This window comes from Schistocerca piceifrons, chromosome 9 (assembly GCF_021461385.2).
Source record: "Schistocerca piceifrons isolate TAMUIC-IGC-003096 chromosome 9, iqSchPice1.1, whole genome shotgun sequence".
Lineage (NCBI taxonomy): Eukaryota > Metazoa > Arthropoda > Insecta > Orthoptera > Acrididae > Schistocerca > Schistocerca piceifrons.
The window spans coordinates 76,757,230-76,783,575 of record NC_060146.1 but is presented as its reverse complement, the minus strand read 5'-3'; the positions used below and the strand labels follow the sequence as shown (position 1 = coordinate 76,783,575).

Sequence of the window (26,346 nt, the reverse complement as noted above, 5' to 3'; positions counted from 1 at the left end):
AACATTGCTGCTTCAGAAAATAGATAAATGGAATGTAATCAGTAGAATTCTTCAGGATAGCATATTCCATTATTATTCTTGTAGTTCGACAAAAGACATTCATGAGAGTTGAAGATGTATTTTTATGTAGCTGTAAATGGAAACTGTCCCACTGTGCGCACTTTTGAGTTCAAACATGTACAGGGATGACGAAAGAAGTGTGGGCACGGGACACTGACAAAGTGTGACGACGACTGAGTGTCTACACCTTCTGTGAAGGAGTTGTTTGTGTGTTGGCATCACATCTCGGCAGTGCTCGGAAGGCAGAGAGAAAGAAGTGCAGCCTACACTCTCGACAGCTAATAAGATAAATTTGATATGTTCTGTTCTTAAATATCTTTTAACTTCATTCTCTTATTTGATGTCACAAAAGTCACTCGGTTTATGTTGTTCTGGTCTAGAGAGATGTGTTCACCTAACTGTGTTAATTAAATATTGGAGCAACAAAATACCGGAGAGTCACTGAAAAGAAGTTTCATCATTTCATAGCCAGTTGGTGTAGACTTAGCTGTCTTGCAGGCCTCAACTTACTGCAGAAGGAGACAAAGTCAACATGGTCAGAATTAGTGGCGCTGCATAAGAGGTCCACATCACCAAGAAATCTACAAGAAGGCAACTTTAAACATTAAATATGGTAAACCTCAAGCTACAGGTGAGGGAGCAATAATGAAGTGAAAACCCACACAAAAATTATATTTCACTTCAACTCTTGATTCTAATATCAATGAATCTCAGTTAGAATTGATTAACTCACATAACTAATGAGGTGTAATAATTTGTAGTTACACGAAATAGAATAATCAGGTCAGAGAGGGACAGCATGAAGGGTCACAGGATTTTTTTGACCTGTGAGAGACAGTGAAGAAACTGAACTGACAGACACTTGAAGATAGATGCAAACCATTCTGAGAAAGCCTATTTACAAAGTTTTCTAGAAATATACCAGAACCCCTTACATACCCTCCCCCCCCCCCCCCCCCCCCCCCAATAGGGATCACAAATATAAAGTTAAAGTGTGCAGAGAGGTATTTAACCCATCATTCTTCCAGCATCCCATACATACGCTGAAGTGGCAGAATGAGAAGTACTTTCAGCCATGTACTTCACAGTAGTTTGTGTTGGTCTTTTTCAGTGGTTTAATGGTCCCAATGTGCATTTTTCTAATGTTTAAGGTTCTCATTGGAACATATGTGGCAGCAAGTAGTGAGCAAAAGGTTATCACTTCACAGGATTCACCAAGAATGCAACCACTTGCCACTGCCCATTTGGTAGAGCGGACGAGATGCTACCACTACAGAGGGATCTTGCTAGGATGTGTAACTCTTTCTTGCAAATAAAAAATCTTAAAACAATGGAAAATCCAGGACTGAATGTAACAACATTATGAAAAGGAAAACTGCCACTCACCTTATAGTGGAAATACTGAGTCACAGATAGGCCCAACAAGAAGACTGTAACAGTTCCCCACAGTCGTTTAAAGAGCAAAGTAAGAGCATATGGACTATCAGACCAATTGTGTGATTGGATTGAAGAGTTCCTAGATAACAGAACGCAGCAGGCTATTCTCAATGGAGAGAAGTCTTCCGAAGTAAGAGTGATTTCAGGTGTGCCGCAGGGGAGTGTCATAGGACCGTTGCTATTCACAATATACATAAATGACCTTGTGGATGACATTGGAAGTTCACTGAGGCTTTTTTCAGATGATGCTGTGGTTTATCGAGAGGTTGTAACAATGCAAAATTGTACTGAAATGCAGGAGGATCTGTGGCGAACTGACGCATGGTGCAGGGAATGGCAATTGAATCTCAATGTACACAAGTGTGATGTGCTGCGAATACACAGAAAGATAGTTCCCTTATCATTTAGCTACAAAATAGCATGTCAGCAACTGGAAGCAGTTAATTCCATAAATTATCTGGGAGTACGCATTAGGAGTGATTTAAAATGGAATGATAATATAAAGTTGATCGTTGGTAAAGCATATGCCAGACTGAGATTTATTGGAAGAATCCTAAGGAAATGCAATCCGAAAACAAAGGAAGTAGGTTACAGTACGCTTGTTCACCCACTGCTTGAATACTGCTCAGCAATGTGGGATCCGTACTAGATAGGGTTGATAGAAGAGATAGAGAAGATCCAACGGAGAGCAGTGCGCTTCGTTACAGGACCATTTAGTAATCGCGAAAGTGTTACGGAGATGATAGATAAACTCCAGTGGAAGACTCTGCAGGAGAGACGCTCAGTAGCTTGGTACGGGCTTTTGTTAAAGTTTCGAGAACATACCTTCACCGAAGAGTCAAGCGGTATATTGCTCCCTCCTATGTATATCTCTCGAAGAGACCATGAGGATAAAATCAGAGAGATTAGAGCCCACACAGAAGCATACCGACAATCCGTCTTTCCACAAACAATACAAGACTGGAATAGAAGGGAGAACCGATACAGGTACTCAAGGTACCCTCCGCCACACACCGTCAGGTGGCTTGCGGAGTGCGGATGCACTCGAACAACTGCACTCTCTGGCAACTGAAGCCACATTGGCCAAAAGCTTATTGGTGACCGTCTTTTTGTAGTACCTATCTGCAACTTGGCATCTCCACTATATGGTGAGTAGCTACTTTCCTTTTGATAATACTGTTATAGCCATCTTAAATAATTAGGGCTGTTTACATCCAACTGCTGTCGGAGTTCCACTGCAACAAACTGTATTTATGTTCCAAGTAAGATAGGTTTTAAATTCCCTAAGAAAAAGGAAAGAGTGGAGTAGTAGTTTTTGCATAGTTGTGAGATTCTACTAATAGCAGAATAAACAGGATGGGAATGCAAGTAATTTGATGAGCTACTGGAATACCTGTAAGACTCTACAGTATACATATTACACAAAATAACTTGTTCCTCTTCTAGCTGCAGCCTATCACTCATCGCTGGAGCAATGCAAGTGTTCCAAACAACTGCAAATGCATGCAGGTCATTCTCATTTTAAAAGAAGCTCACCAGACTCTACATAACAACAGGCCCATATTGATGGTGTGCCTGTTGCGACATTATGAGACTTTTATGCTCACCTATTATCACTCAAAATATTCCGTGTAGGAATTGCCAAAGCTTCCACAAACAGCAGTTCTGTGAAGATTTGTACACTCTCTTTGATGTGGAATGCAGTGGATAGTGGTGCCTACCTGTGTTGATGATATGGTCTACATTTTCACTTCATGAACAAAATTCAAGTTTACAGAACACCAGGCTACTTTCCAAATGGATTGAGTACTTCCTAGCAGACAGCACTTGACAGATAATCTTTATTCGGGTGAGGTCTCTAGAACTGAATGTGACTTTGGGCAGGAACAGCAACGTTACAGTGCCATTAGTGTTCACAACACTATGTGAGAGTATCATGTCCTATAATTTTCATTTTTAAGTTTAATTTTCAGTTTAAATAAATTTATCTTGTACTTCACTGTCTCTTGAAAAAAATCATGGCATCAAAGAAACTGTTTGTGCTTTACCTCTGATGGACTCTCTAAATTGATTTCTTAACTTTCTTCCACACCACCTCCAACTTCTTCAGTTTTCTGATCACTTATCATTCCGACATTCCACCGTGATTTCCCCTTATTAAGACTTAGGAGCTTTAACCTATCATGTAGTCATTGCTTTATTTTCTGGTTAATTACTGAGCTGCCCCATTAACTTAGAACACTTCTCTTCTTGCCAGGCATCAGAATCATTAGTTTTGAAGGCTAGTCAGTCAATTTCTTACTCTTCAGTAAGCCTGTCACACTACGGCAAATGGAAGGCTAATTTCTGTCTACATTTGTTTAAAGATACATTACAGTCTGACATTTATTAACAGCCTATGGGTGCACACAGTGGCATTTCATTGATCAAACTGCTTACTTTGTTGGTATTTGGGTTGAAGAAGAAATTTGACCAGTTGGGGTCGGTCTGCATGTAACGGAAGGTAAACAACTCATGCAAACAGAGTTTCATGATGAGCTGACAAATGTGGTTGCGGGTTTCCTGATCCATATGGCAGCACTTGTCCACTGGAATTCCATCTACCAGTTCAGAAGTCAGTATCTTAGCAGTACTAAGTTCATCTGCAAAAAAAGGATTCATTCTTATTGGAAAATAAACCTTACATATTATTCATGAAAACACGAAAATGTGCTGATGGTGTGAACCATTCTAATATTAGCATGCAAAAATAGTATAAAAGTTACAACAAATTCAAAGATTAGCTGCATTTTCTCTGGCACCAAGTAACTTTTTAAAAAAAACATGCAGTAATTGTACAATGATTCATGCTTCCACGCACAACAAAAACCATCTTAACACTTTGTACTACCACTACCATTGACATGGCCACCACATCACTTGTGTTTCTTGAACTTCTATCTCTGTATCAGCACATGCACATGACATATCAAATTAAATACAACAGTCAATGTTCTGCAGAGAATACATCATTAGATGAAGAATGCAATCATCATCAGATTTTGCTACAGACGGTTGCCACCCCATGAGAAGCACCAGAAAAAAAGCACAACCAAATTATTCAGCAACTTGTCAGCCAGTCTGGTGTGTCAATAGAAAACATCAAAAGGAAAGCTGAAGTTTTAAATTCTGTAGTTAACAAAATATCATTCAGGTAAGATGATCATACAAACACGTCACCTTTTGACTTAGAAATAGGCTTCCCTGGCATAGTAAAGCAGTTGTAATAGTTAAAAACAAATAAGTCACCATGTCCATATGGAATCTCAAACTGGCTTTGACCCCATATTTAGCTTGCATTAATCATGAACCAGTCACACAGTGGAAAGTTGCAAGTGATTGAAAAAAAAGTGAAGATGACTCCTGTATGTAAGAAAGATAAAAGAATGGACCCATAAAATAACAGAAAAATCAATATCCACATCAGTTTGCTGCCGAATTTTTGAGCATATTCTAAGTTCAAATATAATAAGTTCCCTTAAGTGGAGATGCTGAGTCGCGATAGGCACAACAAAAAGATTCACACAATTATAGCTTTCATCCATTAAGGCCTTCGTGAGCAATAAACACGCGCGCGCGCGCGCGCACACACACACACACACACACACACACACACACACAGGAGGCTGGGGTGGGGAGGGGGAGGGATAATATGGTGAGGGTTGCAGACAATGAAGTGCTGCAGTTTAGATGGAGGGCAGGAGACAAGATGCAGCCGGGGGAGGGGGGTGGGGAGGTAGGGGGAGGTAAGTAGCAGAAAGGTGAGAAATTAAAAGACGGTGTGTGGCGGTGAAATGACAGTTGTATAGTGCTGGAATGGGAACAAGGAGGGGGCTGGATGGGTGAGGACAGTGACTAATGAAGGTTGAGGCCAGGAGGGTTACGGGAACACAGGATGCATAACAGGGTGGTCCACTTGCTTTTTGGCCACAGTTTGTCGGTGGACATTCATGTGGACAGACAGCTTGTTGGTTGTCATGCCTACATAGAATGCAGCACAGTGGTAGTAGCTTAGCTTGTAAATCACATGACTGGTTGCACAGGTAACCCTGCCTTTCATGGGATAGGTGACGTTAGTGACTGGACTGGAGTAGGTGGTGGTAGGAGGATGTATGGGACATGTCTTGTATCAAGGTCTATTACAGGGGTATGAGCCATGAGGTAAGGGATTGGGAGCAGGGTTCAAATGGCTCTGAGCACTATGGGACTTAACTACTGAGGTCGTCAGTCCCCTAGAACTTAGAACTACTTAAACCTAACTAACCTAAGGACATCACACACATCCATGCCCGAGGCAGGATTCGAACCTGCGACCGTAGCGGTCACGCGGTTCCAAACTGACACGCTTAGAACCGCATGGCCACACCGGCCGGCTTGGGAGCAGGGGTTGTGTCAGGATGGACAAGTATATTGTGTAGGTTCAGTGGATGGCGGAATACCACTGTAGAAGGGGTGGGAAGGATAATGGGCAGGGTATTTCTCATTTTAGGGCATGACGAGAGAATTTAATTCAGTTGTTCCAGTCCCAGATGATACTGAGTTACGAGGGGAATATTCCTCTGTGGCCGGACTGTGGGAGGTGGTGGGAGACTGGAAAGATAAAGCATGGGAAATTTGTTTTTGTACAAGGTTGGGAGGATAATTACGGTCAGTGAATGCTTCAGTGGATCCTCAGTATATTCTGAGAGGGACTGCTCATCACTGCAGATGCAATGACCATGAGTGGCTACGCTGTACGGAAGGGACTTCTTGGAATGGAATGGGTGGCAACTGTAGAAGTGGAGGTATTGCTGGTGGTTAGTAGGTTTGATATGGATGGAGGTACTGATGTAGCCATCTCTGAGGTGGAGGTCAACATCTAGGAAGGTGGTTTGTTGAGTTGAGTAGGACCAGGTGAAGCAAATGGGGGAGAAGGGAGAAGATGTAGAGAGTCTGGAGGAATGTAGATAGGGCATCCTCACCTTCAATCCAGATAGCAAATATGTCATCAATGAATCTGAACCAGGTGAGGGGGATTAGGATTCTGGTTTTTTTTTAATTTTTTTTAGGAAGGATTCCTCTACATGGCCCATGAATAAGTTGGCATAGGATGGTGTCATGAGGGTGCCCATAGCCGTACCCCGGATTTGTTTGTAGGTAATGCCTTCAAAGGAGAAGTAATTGTGGGTGAGGATATAGTTGGTCATGGCGACTAGGAAGGAGGTTGTTGGTTTGGAGTCTACAGGACATCTGGAAAGGTAGTGTTCAATAGCATTAAGGTCATGGGCATTAGGAATTTTCGTGTACAGGGAGGTGGTATTAATAGTGACGAGCAGGGCACCGTGTGGTAAAGGGACAGGAACTGTGGAGAGTCAGTGGAGGAAATGGTTGGATTGTTATATATAGGAGGATAGGTTCCAGGTAATAGGTTGAAGGTGTTGGTCTACAAGAGCAGAGTTCACTCAGTGGGGGCACAGTAACCGGCCACAATGGGGCATCCTGGGTGGTTGGGTTTATGGACTTTAGGAAGCATGTAGAAGGTGGGAGTGCAGGGAGTAGGGGGAAGTAGAGAGATGGACTCTGGGGAGAGGTTCTGGGATGGGCCTAAGGATTTGAGTAGTGACTGGAGATCCTGCTGGAATTATCTGACAGCTGACAGAGTCATTCTGCCAGGTAATCCTTGTGGTTCAAAACAACGGTGGTGGAGTCTTTGTCTGCAGGTAGGACTATAAGGTCGGGATCAGTTTTTAGATGGTGGACTGCGGTTCTATCTGCAGATGTAAGGTTAGTTTGCATGTTGAGGGATCTGGGGAATGATGGTAAGGCAAGGTTCAAGGTTAAGAAACTCTGGAAATTTAACAGCGGGTAGTTTGGAGGCAGTGGGGATGGATCACAGTTGGATAGAGGAGTCAACTGAGTTAGGCAAGGTTTAATATTGGTCTTTGGTTGAGTCTGGTATGGTTTGTGGTGAAAAAGTGTTTCCACTGTAGGGACCGGAAGAAGGAGAGAAGGTCTTTAACAAGTTTTACATGATTGAATTTGGGAGTGGGGGCAAAAGGTGAGGCCTTTGGAAAGGACTGATATTTCTGTGGGACTAAGGCATCTGGAGGAAATGTTCATGGCTATGTTGCAGGTCTGTTTAGGTTCTGGGTTCTGTGTGGTGGTGGGAGGGAGTTTTGGAGGGTGGGGTAAGTGTTGTAGGTCTGTGAGACAGGGTTTGTCAGCTACATGGGGATGTGGGGGAGGTTCGGAGGTTGTTGTAGAGGTGGTGGACAGTGGTACTCCGAGACGGGAATAGGAAGTGAGCAGGACGGAGAGGTTTTTGAGGTGGTTTTGAGCATGTTGCTCAAGCTCCTGCTGGGTAAGAGTTTCAATGTGTGTTATACTGTTACAATCCATCCTGAATTTTTCCATTGTTTGATAAGTTCCGTTAAGAGAGAAAAGCTTCTATTTACAAATCAACAAAGAGTTGGGATGCATTACTCATGTAAAACTCAGCTTGCCCTTTTCTTACACCTGAAAACCATGGGCAGACTCCGTATACCTGGACTTCCAGAAAGCATCTGAAACAGTACCACACTGGAGACAATTAACAAAAGTCTGAGCATGCAGAATAGGTTCTTGGATGTGAAAGTGGACTGAAGTATTTTTAAATTACAGAAACCAGTATGTTGTCCTGGATGTCAACTGTTCATAGGAGACAAAATTATCATCAAGAGTGCCCTGGAAAATGTTATAGGATTGCTCTTTCCTCTATATATAGCTCAATGATGTGATATCAATATAATAGAAGGAAACATTCCACATGGGAAAAATTATATATAAAAACAAAGATGAGGTGACTTACCGAACGAAAGCGCTGGCAGGTCGATAGACACACAAACAAACACAAACATACACACAAAATTCAAGCTTTCGCAACAAACTGTTGCCTCATCAGGAAAGAGGGAAGGAGAGGGGAAGACGAAAGGAAGTGGGTTTTAAGGGAGAGGGTAAGGAGTCATTCCAATCCCGGGAGCGGAAAGACTTACCTTAGGGGGAAAAAAGGACAGGTATACACTCGCACACACGCACATATCCATCCACACATACAGACACAAGCAGACATATTTAATGCAGAAAAATGCAAATTAATATAATTGAATAGGAAAAACAACCCTGTAATTATCAAATATTGTGTTTGTGATGCTTTGATTAACATAGTCACATATATTAAATACGTAGGTGTAATGTTGCAAATAAAAATGGAACAATCACATAAGATTTGTTGTAGGCAAGGTGAAAAGTGGACTTGGTTGTACTTGGGGAATTCTAGAGAAATGTAGCTCATCTATAAAGGAGACTCATTCTTGAGGTCGGTTTATGGGAAGACATCAAAGCTATTCAGAAGCAAGCTGCTAGAATCGTTACTGATAGGTTCAATCAACACACAATTATAATGGAAATGCTATGTGAATTCAAATGGCAATCCCTGCTGGGGAGAACCCATTCCTTTCATGAAACACTGCCAACAATATACATGAAAACACTGTTTGGCCTTCTACAGTGGCATGACTACCACTATGTTATTAGTTAGGGTGAATGAACACCACACAGTCTCCTGCTGCAGATCATGCTCTACAACACTACAGTCATGACTCTGGTGTCTGTTTCACCACATGTGCCATCTGGATTCTTCCCCCAGACATCAGTTTCTCAGAACTTCGCAGATAGGAACAGATGTTAAAATTTGTCCCTGGTTCTCAGCACCCACCCAGCCTTAATTTTCATTGGCTCAACATTTTTTCTCAGTAACTATTCATTTGTTCATTCCCTTTTAAGTTTCCTATATCTTTTATTTTCTGACCTATCTATTTTTCTCCATCTCCCCCACCTTGTTACATCTACCATGTATAATGCACCTAGTTTTCCACTCTTATCTCATGTATGATATTTTGTCAGTAATGTCTGTCTCACTTATTACCCTATCTTCCACCTCTATGCGCTCAGGTATTGAAATCTCATCTGGTGCAGTCCCCATCAACTAGTCTTTTGTTCCCATCCAGTAAGTCTCCCCTGACCCAGGTTTCTGGCCGACTTTTCTGAGCTTTCCTCATTTCCTAAGCCTCCCCAGTTCTTTTCATTCACCCCTCTCTTCCTTCCCCTTCATCGTTTCTGCCAGAAGAATGACTCAATGACTCTGAACATCTGCACATTTCTTTAACCTTTGTACGTGATTTCTCCTCCTGCACTTGCTGAGTACTTTTTTTTTAATCTCTCCAGTTATATATTCAAAAATTTATCATTTTCATTACAATATTTTTAAATATGTCTGCTTGTGTGTGTGTGTGTGTGTGTGTGTGTGTGTGTGTGTGTGTGTGTGTGTGTGTGTGTGTATATATACCTGCCCTTTTTTCCCCCTAAGGTAAGTCTTTCCGCTCCCGGGATTGGAATGACTCCTTACCCTCTCCCTTAAGACCCACATCCTTTCGTCTTTCCCTCTCCTTCCCTCTTTCCTGACGAAGCAACCGTTGGTTGCAAAAGCTTGAAATTTTCTGTGTGCGCGTTTGTGTGTTTTTTTATTGTGTCTATCTACCAGCACTTTCCCGTTTGGTAAGTCATGGAATCTTTGTTTTTAAAATATTTTTCCCATGTGGAATGTTTCTTTCAATTTTATTCACAATATTTTCTTTGAAATATACCACTATAATCAAGTGAATATTAAGCTGCTAATAGCAGATAACCAACAGCTGCATAGGAATTCTGATGAAGCAGCAGCTTTTCCTTGAAGTAGCAGCTTTCTTACCCATTTATTCTACTACAGTTAGAAGGCGTAAGTGTGAATAGCATTAAACAATGAAGTTATTGTTTATTTTTAATGCAGTATAAATATTAAGTTTCTATGATTTCATGGTCTTTTTGTTAACGTATTCCTTGGCTCATTTCACAGCCCTGAAGGCTCTCAGTCTTGATGGGATCTATAGAACATGATGAATGAATGAATGTCGAATTTGTCGTCTTAACTTGTGCAGGATCCTTAGTTGTGTCATGTAGATGTGACTGTCCTAGATGCAGTCTCACAATTTAAAAACAATCATAACTGAATAAATTCAAAATGTTTGTGACACAACTACTACATGATTTTCAAATACCTGCCAGTTTTGTCTTGGCTGTGAAAAACAGCCACATGAAAATAATGCAGCATCTCATTGTATTGACCCAAAGTGACAGTCACTGTTACCCATTCCTTGTTTCTTCAACACAAAAGAGCTTGTGAGTCAACATGGTTAAGCTAAAGACTGTACCACCAAGTGCACTTCTCCAGTGTCTTGCAGATTTCTTGCTGAAGATGATCCAATTGATTCCAAGTTTTTAATTCATCAGAGTGTCCTAACCAAAATAAAACATCAGAACTTACCCTGCACAACTTTGAAATAGTCGGTACGTTTATATTTTTATTACAAGAGCACAATACACCCATACCACTTTTAATTGACAGTCCTAGATTTTCGAATAGAACCTCTTAATGTGTGTTTTTAGTGAGGAATGTGATACACCATAATTTTTGTTACATTGTTGTACATTTATAATAGTATCTTGATTTACAACTTTTACTAATCATTGTTTAACATGCTCTGAAGTAATATACAGAGTGATTATAATTAAAGTTAAACTTTCAAACCACCATAGAAATAACACCACATGTCAGGATGACATCAAATTACAATGGAATATTATCGGAGAAGGGGGGAAAACTTATGCCAGAGGAAAAAATAAATAGTTACAAAATGCAGCAATAGCTGACACTGTAAGCATCATAATTTAATAGTGGTCGACTACAAATGACAAATGAATCATACAACAATGCCTAAGGTTTACGTCTGATGTTAAAGAAACAGTACCACTAGTGTGCATGGGTGTACAGTTGTGATATTGTTAGTTACCTAAGCCCATCCATCACGGCAAAGTCATATCACATCAGATGGGAAAAATCGATTTTTAATTGTCCTGAGGCCAAAAACAGCATAAAATGCATCAAGCACATTGGTTTTTAATTGTCCCGAGGTCAAAAATGGCATAAAATGCATCAATCAGAATCACAACAGATTATTAACTTCCGTGTGACTGGCACGAAACGTGTTCAATATGGTGTCCATCATTTTCTGCAACAAGTCGAAATCAAGAAACAGCATGTTCCACAACCGATCGAAGTGTTTTAGGCGTCACGTTCAGAATGTGTTGTGCAATGCATTCCTTCACTGCAACTAAATTTTCAACTGGAACATTGAACACAACATCTTTCAGATAGCCCCACAGCCAGAAGTCACACAGATTAAGATCAGGTGATTGGGACATCCAGGCTGTAGGGAAATGGTGGCAGACATTTCTAGCATTTCCAAAATGGCGCTTCAGCAGCTGCTTAACTGGATTTGCAATGTGTGGAAGTGTGCCATCTTGCATACAAATGATCCCATCCACACATCCACACTGTTGGAGAGCTGGAGTGACATGGTTATGTAAAAGACATTCATAGCGCTCACCACTGGCGGTACAGGTAACAGGACCGGAATCACCTATCTCTTCAAAAAAATATGGCCCTTTGATAAATGATGCTGTAAACCCGCACCACACAGTGACCATTTCAGGATGAAGTGGTACTGGTTGATTTGCGTGTGGATTTTCCATTGCCCATATTCGACAATTCTGCGTATTGACGTATCCTGTCACATGAAAGTGGGCTTTGTCTGTACACAAAATCTTCCACAGTCAATCTTTGTCCACTTCCATGCAAGCAAGAAATTCTAAAGCAAAGGTCTCTCCTGCTGGCAGGTAAACAGGAAGCAACTTGTGCACATGGGTAATGCTGAATGGATAGAAAAGGATGTTTAATAGAATTTTACACACCATGCTCACATGCATGTCCGATGTTCAGGCATTTTCTCCATGCACTACAAGTTTGCACACCACCACTTTTCTCCTCTTGCATTGCTATGGCCACTGCTTCCACTGACGTCGAATCAATTCGTTTCCTCCTTCTACCAGGTTGCACACTAAAAGAACCCATCTTTTTGAATTTCTGAATCATATTCTCCACACCCACGGTAGTCATCGGACCAACGCCTTTTTTCAAACCTTTCAGTGTCCAGAACTTCTGCAGAGTGACATGTGCACCAACTTCAATGGGCTGTGTGCATGACGTGTATTCATTTACATATTCTGACACATACAGCGCCATCTATTGATCAATTTTCACACTAATTTTTTCTTCTGACATACATTTTCCCCCCTTCTCCTATAATATTCCGTTGCAATTTGATGTCATTCTACAGCATTTTGAAAGTTTAACTTTAATTATAATCACCCTTTATAACCTACAACAGAAAAATATTTTAATGAAATTAATGAACATGTCTTCTAAAATGACACAACTGAATGCTCAAAATGTAAACATTCAACATGTGGGTAGTCTTCTCTATAACTTGAAATATTGTCTTTTGTATGCAATGATTGAATTTTAGCATTAGAGTCACTATTACTGTAGAGAACTAAAATAGTCGATTCAATTTAATGACATTTAATTATCTGAACATCCACAGTTGAAATTAACTATTTTATGAAATTTGGCACAGGAAAGCTTTCCATTCTACAAAACAAATTACTTTAAATATGTTATTAGCATCTCTTGAATTTGTTACCACATTTAAATCAATTTCAACAAAACTTTCTCCACTGTAAATCATAAGGAATTATAATTAGAATAATAATGTAAAAAGTGTTACGTGTTGATTGTCAATAAACTATAATAGCCTACATTAGGTTAAGAGTTCAGTTATTAAAATTAGTGGCAGTTGTTAAGGAGTCATTAAGTTGCAGTATAAAGATGATGTTATAAGTTAATAACAGTATATTATAAGCAAAAATTAATACTAAATGAAGCAAATATGAAACATGTCAACAATTATTTGACAAATATAAATCCCATTTCCACATCAAGATTATAAAAGGATTCAAAAATAAAGCCATCGGCTTTCTTGGTGAAGGAGAATGGTGAATGATGATAATCAAATATTGTCATCAGTATTGTTTCTTATAGTTAAATACATGGAATTAATATTTATTTTCCTCTTCTACAACTTAAAAATATTGCAACACTCTCATTTACTCATTGAGGAGACTGCAATTTATACCAGAAATTTGAGTAGAAAAAACTGCACCTTGAGTACTAAAGGATGAAGTAGTCTGCACATCATGATCCATTAAAAGTGCTGTCAATATCAAACTGCTGCCAGCAGAGATTTTCAAAAGATTCATTTTTGTATTACTCTCTATCTTATGTTTATCCTACACAGTCTAGACTCAATACAGGAATTAAGACAGTTTGGAAAACACTAATAGTATAAGAGGAGGAAAGAAACTGTGACAAAAACAATAAATTAATTTACTTTGTAAAGGTCTCCTTTGCTGAACACTGCACATTAGTAGGTACTGGTATTACGATCTCATTACTTAAGACTGATTCTCATCCCATACGGTAATTCTCCCCTGACCCGCAGTTCTGGGTGACTTTCCCGAAATCTTTCCCTTTTCCTAGACCTCTCCAGTCCTTTTCCTTAACCCCTCTTCCTTCCCCTTCAACCGTTCTGCCTGAAGAAGGAGCCACTGACTCCAAAAGCTTGCCAATTACAACCATCTTTTTTATGTGTGTGTTCTGCAGCTGCTTGGTGAGTATCTAAGTATATAATTTTGTTAGTAATTGATTGTTTTCATTGTTGCACTAGATCACAATACTTAGCCGTACATGACAAACAGTTCTAAACAATTTCTGCCAATATTGCAGCACAACTTACCAATTATTTTAGGCACATAGTAGTCTGGGTATGGAGCCAGTAATTTGTGGAACTTTCGAGTACATTCTGCCTCGCGAATGTAGTCTACCTCCCATGCAAGCTCTCGTTTTGCTACTTCAACTACATTGTCAATGAAGAACCCTAAAACAATAATTGTAATTAAATGAAAAATTGTGCAAAAGGAATGACATTTGCAAATGATGTCTACCAACTAAAACAGGTGGTTACTTTGAATTTAAAGATAACAGAAAAGTATCTATTGAAACATTTTAACTGACATGAAAGTATATACATCAACAGCGAAAACACACCAACAAGAAAATACTTTCTCTGTCTTGTTACCATCATAGACTGGCTTTTTTAGTAACACATGTACTTTGCCTTTTACTTATATTCACAAAGTTAATTTTCTGCTGTTGCTCTAGTGAATTCATCCTGCCTGAGTATCTCTCAGCATTATTATTTCACTAAAGCACTTTAAAGGCTCCGTGAATAATTATAATAAAACAATACATTTTGGATGTTCTACACTATTGATTTATTTTGTTAATTACTTTTTGGCTTACAAGCCACCATCATTTTCATAGTTATTAACATATATAGAGCACCAAGTGGAAACCTGTCAGTCTTCATGAATAAACTAGAAGTTCTGCTGAACAGGATCAGTACACTAAATATGAAGATAGTGCTTTGTGGGGATTTCAATATTGATTTTTCAAAAGACAGCAGTACCAGAGGTGCTTTGATAAATATGACCAACACATTCAATATGATCCCCACAATACACTGTCCAACAAGATTAACAGAATGCACAAATTTCATTATTGACCAAATATTCATCTCAGATTCACAAGCAGAGTACTGAGCATGGGTTATAGTGATCATGAGGCACAGCTGCTGTGTATAGAAATGCCAACAAGTAGTAGCAGTTCCGGAAAAGTAGTTGAAAAAAGAACCTTTTCTGAAGATAACATTAGAATTTTTAATCTCTTACTGGCGAAGGAAAACTGGGAAAGCATCACCACTCAGAACAATGCGGTCTGATACCCTGAAGAATTTTATTGAAGATGTTTTTAGAAAGTCTAAATCTACACAGACAGCAATTTTCGAATTCTTAGACTGCATTTTAAAATCCCTTGATCAACATAAATTAGCTGCAGGTATTTTTCTAGATCTATCAAAAGCCTTCGACGTTCTGGACCATAACATTCTGCTCAAAAAATTAGAAAGACGAGGAGTAAGAGGTGTAGCACATAGCTGGTTGTGTTCATACTTAAAAAAATGCAGGCAGAAAGTATCACTTCAGTATGAATTCAACAACACGAATGAAACAAGAAACAACTCCTTTCTTTCTAGGGAATTACCAATAAAATATGGTGTACCACAGGGCTCAATCTTAGGTCCACTACTCTTCTTGATTTATGTGGAAGACTTAGTTGAATATATGAGTCCCACAAAAACTATCCTGTTTGCCGATGACACCAGCATATTGCTCACTGGATCCAGTCCAGAAACTTTGGGGCCAACAGCAGAAAGTTCTATGAAAAGACTTTCTGAGTGGTTCACAAAAAAACGAACTCATTATTAATACTGAAAAAACTGTGTGTGTCGATTTTCATTTCATTCCTCCAAATAATCAAATGTCTATTCAAGCCCAATTAAAAAATGATCCCCTAGAAAAGTTAAGTGTCCCAAAATTCTTGGGTCTTTGGGTTCAGCAAGACAAAGTGGAATACACATATAAATAACTTGTGTAGAAAGCTATCATCTGTGTGCTATGGCCTAAGAATTTTAAAGGCTACAACAAGCAAAACAACAGTACTGCAGGCATACTATGCACAGTTCCACTCACTAATTCGATATGGTATCATTTTCTGGGAATACTCAACTCACAGTGTAAAAGTTTTTAGAATGCAAAAGAGAGCTTTAAGAATAATTTGTGGCCTTAAAAAGATGGAGTCCTGCAAATCCCATTTTACTCAGCTTGGCGTTCTATATGTTCCAAGTTTATTCATTTATGAAATTATCTTGTTCACTAGGGACTACCTCCTGAAAACAGGCAAACAGCTACAGAACAAAAATGTACACAACTATAGTACCAGAAGGGAATCAAATATACATAAAAAATATCACAGAACAACCACCTATCCGAGGAGTATAATTAACATTGGTGTAATATTACACAATAAGATACCAGAGGAAATAAAAAATACTACTCATTCAATATTTAAAGCTAAACTAAAGGCGTTTCTAATAAAGCATTGTTTCTATTCTGTCAGAGAAATTCTGAATAAGTAACAAAATTAATTGTAATAGGTACCTAATTTTAATTTGCCTACTATTTTGCTAATACTATGTATTATTGTTAACTTAACTTTGACCTGTCCAATATCAATTGTACAATTAGTGCTATATGATAAAACTGGACCAATAATCAATCAATCAATCAATCAATCAATCAATTTAGAGGTAGGTGTAAACACAAAGTAAATGTCATCTTTGACAGTGCAGCAGCAATTCAATTAAAAATGTTGAAGTTAAACAGCAGACAAATATTAAGAGAACAAGGCAAAAAAACATTGATGCTAATCCTTTAAACAGTGTCTAGTACCAATTGAAATTAAATTAAATTAACAATCACAATAAAATAAAATTGATACATGAGTATTGCACAATAGCTTGAAGAGGCATTACATATGGAAGGTAATAGAGTAACAGAGGAAATAATAAGAAATGACAACCATATCTAATTTAGCATATGTATCCTGCTATAATCATCAGTTCTATCTCTAACTGGGGAATGAAACCCATTATCTTGCAGAAAGCATAAACCATTTTCATTTGTTCTTTCACTGCATGACAGTATACTGGAAAAGGACAGAAAAGTAAAAGCACCAGAGGGGTGGTTTTGATGATAAGACCGATGATGAAAGCAAGGCTTAAGGTAAATCAAGAGATGTTCATAGAGTGTGTCAATCTAGAAAAACATTTGACAATGTAAAATAGCGCAAGTAGTCAGAAATTTTAAAAAAAATAGGTATAAGCTATAGGTACAGAGCCCAGAATGAATAAGAATGGAAGATCAACAGCAAAGTGCTCAGATTAGAAAAATTGTAAGGTAGGGATGAAATATTTCACCCCTGCTGTTCAATCTGCATATCAAAGTAACAATGATGGAAATAAAAGGAATGGGAATGAAATTCAAGGTGAAAATATATCAATGATAAGATTCATTGCCAACATTGCTATCCCAAGTGAAGGTGAAAAAGAATTACAGGATCTGCTGAATAGAGTAAACAGTCTAATAAGTACATAAGCAGGATTAAGAGTAAACCTGAGAGAGACAATGGTGATTAGAAGAAACAAGATTAAAGTAGACGAAGGTAAGGAATTCTGCAACCTTGAAGAAAAATTACATGACAGGCAAAGCAAGGGGGACAGAAAAGGCAGACTAGCACTGTATAAGAGGGCACTGACAACCAAAGAAGTCTACTAGTATCAAACACAGGCCTTAATTTGAGCAGAGTAGAGGCATGAAGGGGCGAGGGGGAGGGGGGAGTGGGAGTGGGGGAGGAAAGGAGACGGGGGGGGTATGGAGGGGAGGGGGTTGTGGGGAGGAGGGGGGGATTGTGGGGAGGAAGGGGGCGTGTGAGGAGGAGCGGAGGGTGTTGTGGGGAGGAGGGGGGGTGGGGATAAGGGGAGGGGGTTGTGGGGAGGAGGGGAGATTGCGGGGGGAGGAGGGGGGCGCAGGGTGGAGGGCACCAGGAGGAGGGGGCAGAGGATGGTGCAGAGGAAGGAGGAGGGGGCAGAGGATGGTGGAGAGGAAGGAGGAGACGGACATGGCGAGGGGGGAGGAGAGGGACATGGAGAGGGGGGAGGAGAGGGTCATGGAGAGGGGGAGGAGAGGGAGATGGAGAGGGGGAGGAGAGGGAGATGGAGAGTGGAAGGAGAGGGAGATGGAGAGGGGGGAGGAGAGGGAGATGGAGAGGGGGGAGGAGAGGGAGATGGGGAGGAGAGGGACATGGAGAGGGGGGAGGAGAGGGAGATGGGGAGGAGAGGGACATGGAGAGCGGGAGGAGAGGGAGATGGAGAGCGGGAGGAGAGGGAGATGGAGAGTGGGAGGAGAGGGACATGGGGAGGAGAGGGACATGGAGGGGGATATGGAGAGGGAGGAGAGGGAGATGGAGAGTGGGAGGAGAGGAAGATGGAGGGGGGAGGAGAGGGACATGGGGAGGAGAGGGACATGGAGGAGGAGGAGGGGAAAGGGACATGGAGGGGGAGGGGGAGGAGAGGGAGAGGAGAGTGAGAAGGGGAGGGGGAGGGGAGGGGGAGGAGAGGGGGAGGGGAGGGGGAGGAGAGGGGGAGGGGAGGGGGAGGAGAGGGGGAGGGGGACGAGAGGGAGAGGGGGTGGGGGACGAGAGGGAGAGGGGGTGGGGGACGAGAGGGAGAGGGGGTGGGGGACGAGAGGGAGAGGGGGTGGGGGACGAGAGGGAGAGGGGGTGGGGGACGAGAGGGAGAGGGGGAGGAGAGGGAGAGGGGGAGGGGGAGGAGAGGGATAGAGGGAGGAGAGGGAGAGTGGGAGGAGAGGGAGAGGAGGAGGAGAGGGAGAGGGGGAAGAGAGGGAGAGGGGGAAGAGAGGGAGAGGGGGAAGAGAGGGAGAGGGGGAAGAGAGGGAGAGGGGGAAGAGAGGGAGAGGGGGAAGAGAGGGAGAGGGGGAAGAGAGGGAGAGGGGGAAGAGAGGGAGAGGGGGAGGAGAGGGAGAGGGGGAGGAGAGGGGGAGGAGAGGGGGAGGAGAGGGGGAGGAGAGGGGGAGGAGAGGGGGAGGAGAGGGGGAGGAGAGGGGGAAGGGGGAGGAGAGGGGGGGAGGAGAGGGGGAGGGGGAGGAGAGGGGGAGGAGAGGGAGAGGGGGAGGAGAGGGAGAGGGGGAGGAGAGGGAGAGGGGGAGGAGAGGGAGAGGGGGAGGAGAGGGGGAGGGGGAAGAGAGGGAGAGGGGGAGAGGGAGAGGGGGAGGAGAGAGAGGGGAGGAGAGAGAGGGGGAGAGGGAGAGGGGGAGGAGGGGGAGAGGGAGAGGAGAGAGAGAGGGGGAGAGGGAGAGGGGGAGGAGAGAGGGGGGAGGGGGAGGGGGAGGAGAGGGAGAGGAGAGCGAGGGGGGTGGGGTGAGAGGGGGAGGAGAGAGAGGGGGAGGAGAGGGAGAGGGGGCAGAGAGGGGGAGGAGAGGGAGAGGGGGAGGAGAGGGGGAGGAGAGGTGGAGGAGAGCGAGGGGGAGGGTGAGAGGGGGCTGGGGGAGGAGAGCGAGGGGGAGGGTGAGAGGGGGCTGGGGGAGAGGGAGAGGGGGAGGAGAGGGAGAGGGGGAGGAGAGCGAGGGGGAGGAGAGGGGGAGGAGAGCGAGGGGGAGGAGAGCGAGGGGGATGGGGGGAGAGGGGGAGGAGAGAGAGGGTGGAGGAGAGGGAGAGGGGGAGGAGAGGGGGAGGGGGAGGAGAGGGAGAGGGGGAGGAGAGGGAGAGGGGGAGGAGAGGGAGAGGAGAGGGGGAGGAGAGGGGGAGGAGAGGGGGAGGAGAGGGGAGGAGAGGGGGAGGAGAGGGGGCGGAGAGGGGGAGGAGAGGGGGAGGAGAGGGGGAGGAGAGGGGGAGGAGAGGGGGAGGAGAGGGGGAGGAGAGGGGGAGGGGGCGGAGAGGGTGAGGGGGAGGGGGCGGAGAGGGTGAGGGGGAGGGGGCGGAGAGGGGGAGGGGGAGGAGAGGGAGAGGGGGAGGGGGAGGAGAGGGAGAGGGGTAGGAGAGGGAGAGGAGAGGGAGAGGGGGAGGAGAGGGAGATGGAGAAGGAGGAGAGGGACATGGAGAGGGAGGAGAGGAAGATGGAGAGGGAGGAGAGGAAGAGGGAGAGGGAGGAGAGGAAGAGGGAGAGGGAGGAGAGGAAGATGGAGGAGAGGAAGATGGAGAGGGAGGTGGAGAGGGAGGAGAGGGAGGTGGAGAGGGAGGAGAGGGAGATGGAGAGGGAGGAGAGGGAGATGGAGAGGGAGGAGAGGAAGATGGAGAGGGAGGAGAGGAAGATGGAGAGGGAGGAGAGGAAGATGGAGAGGGAGATGGAGAGGGAGGAGAGGGAGATGGAGAGGGAGGAGAGGGAGATGGAGAGGGAGGAGAGGGAGATGGAGAGGGAGGAGAGGAAGATGGAGAGGGAGGAGAGGAAGATGGAGAGGGAGGAGAGGAAGATGGAGAGGGGGAGGAGAGGGACATGGAGAGGGATATGGAGAGGGAGGGGAGGGAGATGGACAGGGATATGGAGAGGAAGGGGAGGGAGATGGAGAGGGAGGGGAGGGAGATGGAGAGGGATATGGAGAGGGAGATGGAGAGGGAGGAGAGGCCGAGGGAGAGGTAATGCACAAAACATTACATGCATAGGAGTGTTGTAAGACGATTGCACTCTACCAGGATGTCAGCCCCCATCTGCAAAGGGTCTCATTACGCAAGACGAAGCAATGGGCCTAAGTGTGTCTGACACAGAAATGGTGGTCTCTGGCTGAGATGAACACGCGAAACACCACAAAGTCATAATCTGCTTGATGACTGGCTGTTTGTCATACGTAGGAGCAGCCTACGATCAAGCTATTTCTTGAGCTTTTCAGCACAGCAGCTCATGTGGCTGGTTTTGGGTTTTCTCATAATAAAACCACTCACCCTGCTATCACTTTAAAGAGATCATGGCCACTTGGCTACTGGTTGGAGTACCTGCACATATTTACCCGCCCTCACTGGCAGAAAATTCTCAACCATGTCACAAGACTTGAAGACCACTCCATTGCTGGTACTGAAGTCCCCACATCTATGTTTATTACCTAAAGCACAACTGTATGGAGTATGAAATTAAATCTGTGACTACATTGGCAGTTTCTTGGGAGGAAGTACACAGCATGTTGTCTCAGATGGATAGTCACTGACAGAACTAACTTCAGGGAAGTGTGTTAAGACCCTACGGTCGAGACAGTGTAAGAAGATCCCTGACACCTCGAAGCACAGTTGCCAGCTTTCTACTGTGAAGCACAGACAGCTGCAGGCAAAAACAATAGCTTCTATAGGGGCTGTGACAACACTCAGTTGTTGAAGTAAATGAGTGAAGCTGCTGTGCCCAGCCCACTGCTACTGTCAGGGATCAACTTGTGCCAACTCAACTGCAGTTGTTCATTTGGTAATTTCCTGAACTGATGCATTTATCTATTGTGGGATAATATCTGAAAAAGCTGCACAATTATTCACTGAGTTCTTGACAAGATTTCAGAGTGGTGCAAAGATTAGCAACTTGCTTTAAATGTTCAGAAAAGTAAGCTTGTAAACTTTACAAAATGAGAAAACATAGTATCATATGACTACAGTATCAACACATCACAAATGGTATCGGTCAACTCATATAAATATCTGGCTGTAACATTTTGTAAGGATATGAAATGGAACACTAATAGAGGCTGTCATACATGAAGCAGATGGCAGATTTTAGTTCATTGGTAAGATACTGGAAAAATCCTATCAGTCTACAAAGGAGATAGCTCACCTGTGTGACCCATCCTAGAATACAGCTTAAGTCAGTGGTAACTGTACTATATAGGACTAACAGGAGATGTTAAATGTATACACTGAAGGGCATTGTCACTGAGATGCTGAAAAAATTCAACTGATAGACACTTGAAAATACATGCAAACTATCTATGGTAGTATTCTTACAAAGTTTCAAGATGCAACATTAACTGAGGAATAAACTAAAGCCCCCTACATATCACTCCTGCAGGGATCACAGTGACAAGATGAGGCTAATAACAGTGCACACAGAGTTCTTCAAGTAGCCATTCTTGCCACACTCCACTCCAGAATGGAATGGGAAGAAACCTGAACAACTGGTTTATTGGCAAGCCCCCCCCCCCCCCCCCCGCCCCTCCTGCCATGCACTTCACAGATATTTGCAGAGCATGTAGGGACTTCAGAAAGCAAGTTAGACATGTTATCCCAAGCTAAAATCAATGCACAATAAGAGTGATGCGTTCTCGAAAGTGAGTATGGCTTCCAGGTTTCCCGGAGACACATTTTTGTTGTGGTACATCACAGTGTTGGAGAAATAGTGTGGAAACTGGCAATGTGCCCAAAAATTGAAGCATGATTCTTGGGGGAAAATGTCTAAATTGGTCACAGATTCACCATGAAATGCTGGCAGTGTACGGACCAAGTGCAAATCACAGCCACACAGATGTGGGTGATGCTGACTGGGAAGTCCAGATCTCGTACTGTGTGATCTCCATCTTTTCAGCAAGCTGACAGAACATCCGAGGGAGGAGATTTTCCAATGACATGGATGCTCACACCACAGTTCTTGAATGGGTCCATAACATAGGAGCAGATTTTTACTGTCAAGGAATTGAACAACTGGTAGAACATTCTGATTGCTGTTTACAGACACATGGTGACTACATTGAAAGGTAGTGTAATGTACATTTGTCACTTTGTAGTGTAGTGTAGCATTCAATAGCAGTTACTTGGTGTGCCACTATAATGTGTAACTTACTTTTTGACATCCCCTCGTGCATGTAGTCAAGAGAGTTATGCATTGTCTGGGAGGGAAGGGGATGGAGGGGAGCCACCTAGACAGGTGCACAGTTGTACGTACGCATTCACACATGTACAAAATACTATGAATTTTCTGACAGGTGGTTTTAAAATATCCTGGTTCCTTACCTTCTGGGAATATGTTCCACACCTTCAAAACTCCAACAAGGTTATTGATGTCCGAATCTATTCCCTCTGCCACACCGGGATACTGTATTTTCATGGCAACCTCTGTCCCATCTGGCAGTCGAGCCAAGTGAACCTGTCCGATAGACGCTGCAGCAAATGGCCGTTCTTCAAATTCCTGCAGCCGAGACCGCCAGTCAGCCCCGAGTTCCCGTGACAGAACTCTCTGTGCAGAAACCAGAACAAAAGAAACTTTAACATTTTCTGTATTAAAAAGTAACAGATGAATTATGACAAGATGTATATGCAGACAAGGAAAAAAAAAGTTCCCGGATTTCCTGGAACTGTAAAACGTATCAATCCTTTGAACGGTTAAGGTTTTATACACCGGCATAGAACTTCCCAGCACTTAAGAAAACAAAACCCAAAAGAAGAAGAAGGGGGAAAAAATAAAAACTATATATGTTTCCTAAAGATCTTTGACATGCAGCAACATGTACGCTGCATAATCTCATATTATGATACGCTTGCATATTTTCGTATGTCATGTGATCTCACCAGCCAATGACAGCAGAAATTCAGAGCATACGTGAAGCAGTTGGCCAATAGCAACATTCACTGTTACAAAGCATCAACACATGAACACGAAAAGTTTAAATTAATACACACAGTGTAGCTACAAGAAAAGCTAAACTTTCACATGCAATTTTGGTCTTTTTTTTGCGTGTTTTACAGCTTGAGATACATCACACAAACATGGCAATACAGTTTTAAATAATGACACAAATGTCTGATCTTCTGGGACCAAAATTCTTCTAAGTGGCTGGTCCTCAAACTGTTAATTTTTATATAAGAGTCAAACACCTTGTGATTTAAGAAATTCATTGGACATTCTCACACGTAACATAATTCATCTCACTTAAAAGGAATTGGAAGTAAAACTTTTAAAACCACCACTTGCAATATTTTCCTGTGACTTGTAATAAATAGATTCTTTTCAGCAGTTGCCAGAGAGCATTACTGCATTAGCGTTAAGTGATCTTACATTATGTCACAAAAGAAACAGGACATCATAGGATACTCCACAAGCATCAGAATTTCACAGACCAAACGAAAATGCATAATTCAGCTTTAAGCGCACATTCATAGGTTCAGATTAACAGTGAAGTAGGCCCCAACCTAATATTAAGCTTTTCAGTGTGGTTTTCGGGGTGCAAACTTTCTTGTAGTACCACATGTTTGGTTCTTTATTATGGCCTAATGCCATATGTGCTGGTAGATGAAAATGGGCACTTGATATTCAGTGGACAATTGAAACTAGCGAATAGTGTGGAATGAAGCACTTCAATTCAAATAAATAGTCTATTTCTGCAGAAAATATTAACAAAAGCCAAATTTCTTTAGCAAACCAACAAAAATGCCTTCATTTTTCTGCACAGCAGTATATGCTTGACTGCCAAAAATGTGGAAATACAATAAAATCAGAAAATTGAAACTAATAAGATATTTTAGCCGTCTGTAATTACGTGAATGTACTTTATTTCACTTGACAGCTTCCGGCCACAGAAATCTGTTGTAGTTTTATGTGAGAGCTGTAAACATAGAGGAAACAGCAGAATCATTGGCCATAAAAATGAGCCACATTAAGACTACACCCCCTCCCTGCTACTACTCAGAATGCTCTCTGCATGCGAGAATCTGATCGCTTGGGCATGCCAGAAAATCTTTTCTGGGTAGCATCTGGCTGCTTGTTGCTACTACTGATACAGCTAACAGCCAGAAGTGGGAGAAGGTACCGCTCATATGCAACTCAACAGTGTATGCGCGTGAGCCCGTTGGCAAGTGTTCAAATGAACCTAATGTAAACAGCTGTGTCATCACATTCATCGGATTCAGTTTCTTGTTATGAAGTATTGCATAGCCTTTGTCCTAAAGCCTTTGACACATTTTGCTGTTGGCAAACACTTGTGTGTACATTGTTTTGTTGTTGTAAGTGGTGGTGGTGGTGGTTAGTGTTTAACGTCCCGTCGACAACGAGGTCATTAGAGACGGAGCGCAAGCTCGGGTTAGGGAAGGAGTGGGAAGGAAATCGGCATTTGCCTGAAACAATTTAGGGAAAACACGGAAAACCTAAATCAGGATGGTTGGAGACGGGATTGAACCGTCGTCCTCCTGAATGCGAGTCCAGTGTGCTAACCACTGCGCCACCTAGCTCGGTGTTGTAAATGGTACATTTCCTTTGCAACTTAAGTTTTATTTTGGTTTTTCCTCTCATGTGTGTTTTATTGCTACAGTGTTATTCTGCAGGATGGGATACAGTTCAATTCCTTGTTAGGGTATCAGTTCTTACCACTCAAAATTACAAAAATTTGACTGAAAACTAAAACAATGAAAAATTCCTGTGTTTTTGCCGGTTTTCTCCTGTATAAAAAAATTCCCACATTTTTTACAGATTTCCTGGTTCTCCTGGGGCATATACACCATGTATGAGCATCATGACTAGAATTATGAATTTACCTTCACTGACAGTTTGCATAAAAATTCTGTCACAAATCATTCAATACTTTTTCTGCAACCCACACTTTACAGCCAAGAACTATTTACTGAGCATAAAATTAGCATTCTATAATGACAGGGTAAGTTGTCTATTAGTCCACAAAACCAAACAATAATAGTTTCTGATCGAAATTAGTACGTCTCTGAATGGTTCCTTTGTTGGGTACACGCATTGTAATTTTAATACTAAACAGCCACCCAAATAAGTTTTACAGCAGTGGAACTTACACACTCATCAAATAGATGCACTACGCAAAAATGTAACATCATCTCATGGAGTGAAGATAATGGACCCAACACTACAGTCCAGTGACAACAGGAAAGGACAGCAGCCCCTATCCAAACACTAACCCAATCCAGTCCAGGTAATCTGCAGTACAAATGGGCCATGATGTTGTGAGGGATCTGCTTGTAACTGCAGGTAGAAAATGTGTAGGACCTAATAGAAAAAAAGGTCGCATCCAGAAACAGCACATTAGCAACGAAAGATGTGCAGAATGTGTTTAAAAAGAAACTGATGCCACAGTCGATGCCATGCTGAAAACCTGCAAGAAAACAACTTTCAGAAGGAAGACATTCAAGAAATGTTTGCTAGAAGCACTGTCATTTCTTCAAATGGTTCCTTGGAGAGTGTGTCTTCAGAACAGGACAACTAAACAGCAATAAATAGCAGTAAATGTTATTTTTCTTATTCCTTCCCCTTCAAAAGGCTGTAAAAGGAGTTCTCTCTTTCTGGTCCA

General features: G+C 42.5%; 1 protein-coding gene across 2 annotated transcripts in view; it reads right to left on the bottom strand.

The window, feature by feature from the left end:
- The window catches only part of LOC124717002 (atypical kinase COQ8B, mitochondrial), a 137,208-nt gene that overhangs the window by 31,908 nt on the left and 78,954 nt on the right, over nt 1–26,346 (bottom strand). For both annotated transcript variants that reach the window (XM_047243629.1, XM_047243630.1), the window contains exons 7-9: nt 23,054–23,276; nt 14,343–14,483; nt 3,937–4,139 (exon numbers count right to left, since the gene is read on the bottom strand). In XM_047243629.1, the coding sequence (XP_047099585.1) occupies nt 3,937–4,139; nt 14,343–14,483; nt 23,054–23,276 (567 nt within the window). The remainder of the gene's footprint in view (nt 1–3,936; nt 4,140–14,342; nt 14,484–23,053; nt 23,277–26,346) is intronic.